The sequence below is a fragment of the Nomia melanderi genome, chromosome 1 (assembly GCF_051020985.1).
Source record: "Nomia melanderi isolate GNS246 chromosome 1, iyNomMela1, whole genome shotgun sequence".
NCBI lineage: Eukaryota > Metazoa > Arthropoda > Insecta > Hymenoptera > Halictidae > Nomia > Nomia melanderi.
The window spans coordinates 14,379,855-14,386,021 of record NC_134999.1 but is presented as its reverse complement, the minus strand read 5'-3'; the positions used below and the strand labels follow the sequence as shown (position 1 = coordinate 14,386,021).

General features: G+C 31.4%; 1 protein-coding gene across 1 annotated transcript; it reads right to left on the bottom strand.

Annotated features, from left to right (window-relative positions):
* Positions 1-3,477: 3,477 nt before the first annotated feature.
* LOC116427652 (uncharacterized protein C9orf85 homolog) lies at positions 3,478-4,701 on the bottom strand. The gene is made up of 2 exons (XM_031978235.2): positions 3,837-4,701; positions 3,478-3,768 (listed from the first exon to the last, which is right to left on the bottom strand). Exons 1-2 carry the CDS (start codon positions 4,267-4,269, stop codon positions 3,545-3,547), a joined length of 657 nt encoding a protein of 218 aa, XP_031834095.1. The 5' UTR covers positions 4,270-4,701; the 3' UTR covers positions 3,478-3,544.
* Between the last annotated feature and the right edge of the window lie 1,466 nt (positions 4,702-6,167).

The window sequence follows — 6,167 nt, the reverse complement described above, 5'->3', positions numbered from 1 at the left end:
ACAATTGTAACTGAGAATACGATTCAACAAATTCTAAAATATTAGCTGTCAATAAGTATGTAATTGGAATAATTAAAAAATGGCTTCAAATTTTTGCACCTTCTTAGTGTTGTTAAAATTACAGTCTCATGTCTTTTTAATTGTTTGGCAATACTTAAAGAAGGAGGTATACTACATATCAATAATTTGAAAAAATGTTATATAATTAAAAAGATGTGCTGAAATAATACCAAAATCACAGACATATTGTGAAGAATTCTATGTAACATTACATACAAGTGAAAAAATTGATCAAACAGTTAATTCCCGTTAATTAACAAATAATAATAATAGTAATAATAATAAATCAGTCTATATGCACGATAAGTATGTCAGTTGACAGGCAATAAAACTACCGAATGTTGGTCCGCAGAATTAATTAAAAAAAATCTGATAGGGTGTGAATCCAATAAATAAAAAGCAAGTAATATCAATCTGTTCTTGAAGCTAATGGCAAGCTCTTCGTGTTTCTTTCCTTTGATCTATTAAAAACTATTGTTAATTTAATAGTCAAATCACTTTTCATTTCAATCTGATTATCAACTGGTCAATACATTCAAATGTGTTCAACTTCATTAATTCTTATATTTCAAGAAAACTTTGATTTAATTAGATCTTGTTCAGATTTCTATCCGTTCCAAGATCAATTCAACTTTCCGACGCGAGCGAGGAAAGCAATGTCATCTTATCACGAATAATTTTGACAAATACAATACAGTGAAATTGAAATGAACCGAGCAAGAGTTGCAAGCATTTTTTATTCTATTCCTGTGCCGACACCGCACACACATACACACACACACACACCTACAGATACACACATGTTGTAATTTAAAGCTTGAATATTGATGTTTGATATACTTTAACATGCGGAACGCACAATTGCCTGTTTAATGTTTATTACACGACTTCGAAATAAGAGTTCATTGTGACTGTTAACGAAAACGTTGTTAGTGTTGTAATCATAGTAATCAACCCTGAAGCGCCGAGCGACGGTTCTTCAGTAATGTTCATTATATTTTTGTGACTACCGATTCCCGTGTTGTACCGTGTTTACCATAGAGTAGCTAGTAATGTTATACAATTGTACAATACACCCTCACCAAAGTTGTTGAACGCCGAGTCAAATACCTCTGTTAAATAACATTCGCGGAGTGTGAAATCGAATCTATTTTCGAATGTACTCGTCGAATGTGTTCCTTCGTTATTCATCGATGGGCGCAATTCAATCGAACGAACAATTGGTAGTTGGAAAAAGTATTATCACAGTGGATTGTGAGCCGTAATCGAAGCTAATCAAATAGTTAATTGTAATTGCGATTCTGAGATAATGATTAACGATTCATTTTCTTTGACCTTTAGTGTGCACCGCATAAGAAACGATTTCATTAAACGGGTGTATACCATTGAAACAGAATTTACTTTATTAAAACGATACAAGTAATTACATGTTTTCTTAATGATGATTAATTTTAATTATGATTAATTAGTACACTAATCTCTTAGTTTGAGAATGTGTAACTTCTGATGAATACAATTAACCATGATATAAATTGTAACGCGAAATTCAAGCCCGTAAGAGGAACAAAGTTGATTAGCTGGAGTCGATTTCAGTACTCTCAGGATAGCCTAACAAAATAATGAATACAAATACGTAATTTAAGGATAATAACATTTTCAGAACTACAATGATCTTTACATTATTGCGAATATCAAGTAATCTGTAAGCAAGTGCATCTATGTGCGTATGCTTATCTCCTTCGCGCATACATTGCGCAATCGTTTTAAATGTAACAATCATTTTACAGCTTGTATTATGTTGTAATACAGTATACACGTCTTTTTGTTTTTTAAATTAATTTACGAAGGAACATCATACACCGACGAGCAAAATATTTGTATATTCCACTTGGCCCGTCTGAATGTTACAAGTTTAAAAAGATTGGGGTAAGTGGACAATTGTTGCGATCGTCGAAATAGGTAATTAAGAATTTCCTTATACAGATATTGTTTCTATGTGATTTTCTACATTTTCGTTCATTAACAATGATTCTCTCCTTATCAAGGTGCTAGAACTTCGAAACGCTAAAGGTTTGACACTTTTCTCATGGTGATCGATTGTTGAAATCAATTTGTTCAATGACAGAACCCAATTTCGTCATCGGAACAATAAACCGGAAGCTTGATAAGATGTAAACTTAATGAAAATAAATGTTATAAAGTATAAAATTGAAAACACGATTCCCGGGAAATTGTTGAACATACAGTTACATAATTATAAGAACAAACATTTCAAACCGTAACTATAATTATTGACAAGAATTGTTATGCTATATATGGTTAGGTCATTCTATTTTTATTTGTTAATTTAAAAAATGTTACATTCGTAAAATCTTTAAATCTATCTTTCGTGTGAGAAGCTTAGCTATTGAGTTGAAATAATTTAGGAATTCTTGAGTTAACGTTAAATTCGTTTATTATTAAATGTTCCTTTGTCTTTGATACGGTGTCGATGAAGAATTAAATATCGTTAAATGTGTTATATCGTCGCATTAATCAAAGCAATAAATGACGTTACGTGCACCAGTCTAATTGGATTGATTAAATGGCTCTAGCAGCAGAATTTGTTTATTCTTCTTATTTTAAGTTTAATGGGTGAGCGGTTTGGTGAGTAGGCGTCATTATTACATTTTTATTTTCCACAAACAACGACATATCTGTGATGCGTATTGAAAAATTATCTGAAATGTTTCAAGAAAAGTACCAAATGCTATTCTACGCGCAGTTACTCACCAAATTGAGCGTACACGAATACGAAATACTTGTTTTGTAAATTCAAACGAGTACTGAAACGATTGACGAAAATGAATAATCCATCTAAATGTATTACCAATGGAACATTATAGAACAAAATAAAAGAATGTTTACTCTCTGTCTCTGAAGTTTGTGAATGTACATTTATTGGGTTGGTGGAATAGACCTAACGATTTAAAATATTTTATTAGAATTATTATGTAATTAGAATTCCTAAAAATCTCAAATTCTCGTGAAGCTCATTTAATTATAAATTGGAAAAAATAACACAAGAATCTCAAGCGTTTTTAGTTTTTGTAAAAAACCGAAGGACTTTTGGTAATTAGGAAGTCCATGTATATACATAGAATTTAGTGTAATCGAAGAAGTTTTTGTTGTTATTCTGAAAATTAAAAGAAAACGCTGGTTCTCTCAGAGGATAGTTCAAATAGATGCTGCACCTATACCATTATACATGCATATTTATTAATTAATTTTATATATATCTAACTTGTAAACTAATGAATCCTAATCATAAAAGTTAATTGAGTCTTCTTTCATCAAGTACTATCAGTATATGTAGAAAAAGTTTTAAAAAATGTTGTCCTGAAGTAAAGTTCAATGAAATAATTCAAACCAGTATAATAATTTGTTATTGCTTTAATTATAATAAAAACATACTTAAAAATAAGAAATATACACTAATTTATTCTCATGTGAATGAATCAGAATCCCAATTGTCATCATCATCGAATTCATCATCATTATCATCTTCATTTTTGATTATCAGTGATTTTAATTTTAATAACATATCATCTTTGGACACAGGTTCAACAACAGACTGATCTTTACTTTCTTCTGTAGTCTCATTTCCTTCGTCTTCGTATTTTTTAGTTTGATTTTTACTTCTGCCTGAATTACAGTTTTTATTTGTAGCTGAAAAAAAAATATATTATAGTGAAAATATACATATGTGTAGTATAATATAATATTAATATGAATACCATTTCGATTCATATAACGTATAAATGTTCTACGTTTCCTTTCCGGTAATTCTTTCAGAAGATTTTGTAATTCAGCATCTAATTTGATAGATTCTTCTCTGCTGGGTTTCTCTTCAAAAATGTTGCTTCCACTGCCACATTTTGAACAAACCTTATTTTGCTTAGCACAAGGTGTGCATATGTTATGATATGAGTGTTTAACTGACTTTTGGTCACATTTTATGCATTTTGCAGGCGTTCTTAATGGTTTATATTTCTTATATTTAATTTTCCATTCAATTATCTGTTTACATCTTTCACATACATTGGCTATTTCAATGTTATTAATAATTTTTGTTTTGAGGGATTTATCATGCAAGTCATTTTTGAAAGCAGTTTGATTTTTGTACTTTTGTGGTCTTGATCGATTTGAGTTACCTTTCTGTGTACTCATTTTTTGTGTCCTAGTTTTCTAAATAAATTTAACAGATTCTAAATAAAAACAATATTAGACTATGCTTTCTTTTAAATTAATTTAAGTAGTTAGATACGTCAACATAACCTCTCTCTTTCATAGTTCAATGTTTCAAAACAACATGTGACAATAATGGGATGTCTAGATGTCGACGTCACGATGTTCCAGGAGATAGTACCGACGAAAGATAAGCCATTTTTGAGACTTATTTCGGGCGTTATGATTGAGTGTTTTTGGAGGCAGTAAAAAATTAAAAACTCCAAAAAAGAACTCCTTTGAGAAACCCTTCGAACCCCCGTGAGAGACCTCCGGAGTCGGTGTGAGAAATCCCTTAAACCGTCGTGAAAGACTTTCTGAATCGGTGTGAGAAACCCCTTGAACCCCCGCGAGAGACCCCCACAAGAGACCCCCTAAATCGGTGTGAGAAACCCCTTCAATCCTGGACTGGTGCGCCACCTATTCGTAGGATGCTGGAACCTCTAGCCAAACAGTTCAGTATTTCTCCGCTAGGTGATGCCACCAACGGTGGCTATGGAAAGCAAGGAAACATCATGAGAGAGATTAGGAAAGACATGACTGATTGGTTGCACCACCTAATGGAATCAATATCGTACTATTTGACTATAAGTTTCAGAGATTGCTAAATAGATGGCGCACATAGACACAACAAGGGTTTCTCACACCAATTCAGTGGGTCCCTCGCGTTGGTTCAATGGGTTTCTCTCAAGGTATGGTATAATGCACAGAAGGTTATAAAGATATTTTTTCTTGAGTATTCTTTACGTTTTATAAAGACGATATGTTCTATTTAATAAAATATTATAATCACGGCGACTGTTATTGAAAGAACTGCTGGTAGCGAATTGGTTAACCCTTTGCACTTGAGAATATTTTTCTCAATAAATATTCATTATTTTCTAATGAAATGTCAATGATATTTTGTGCAACTAACATAAAGAAATACCTCGCATAAATTAAATGATAGAACTATTTTACTTCGATGTTTCATGTGTTGATACATTACATAAAATTTAATATTGAATTTTCAATTTTACAATTTTCTTGGGTCAAATCAAATGGCGACTGAAAGGCGACTCTCGAGTGCAAAGGGTTCAAACTTGAAGTAAATACGATTCTCCTCATCGTTTTATTAAATTTTTTATTATAATTGTGCTGTGGACATTAGAATAAATTTGAATACACTGAACGCGAAAGGAATATACAAACTAAACATGTACTAAATTTACACATTAGACACAGATTTTTAATAGATACATGTTGCAATTACCAACAAGACTCTCGAGTGACAAAATTTTACATCGGTTGTCCGGTCTGTTCTGTTTCTCGTCGATTGGTAAGGTATTCGCGTATTCCTCGTATAGTATGATAGAAAACTGTGATTGTATGATATTCTATGATTGTCAATGATTTTATCAGTGAAGATATGCAGATATGGAAAGAGACTGTCTTATTGATTGGCGATAATTATTTTATCATAGGCGTGTTCGACAGATGGTACAATCATTTGAGTTTCATCGTTATTGATTAAGTTGCAATTGCTGGACATTAAAAGTGGAAATTAAATGTATGAACGTTAATTAATTGTTTGAATACATTTCTTATCGAACTGATATCTAATGGTTTTGATTTTCATAAATGTAATCGCATTGCTATTCGTTTGTGTTCTTTCAACGTGGTGCCTTCATAATGTTTAGTTTATAGATGTATAAGCTTATTACATGGTAATTTTTTTAGTTTAATTTATTTGTTATGCCCGTTTACTTATTTGTTTTAGAAAAATGACAAGAATTATTTGCTATGTGCATAAAATTATAGTCGGACCATTTCAATAATATTTATTCTTAATGAACTGAATC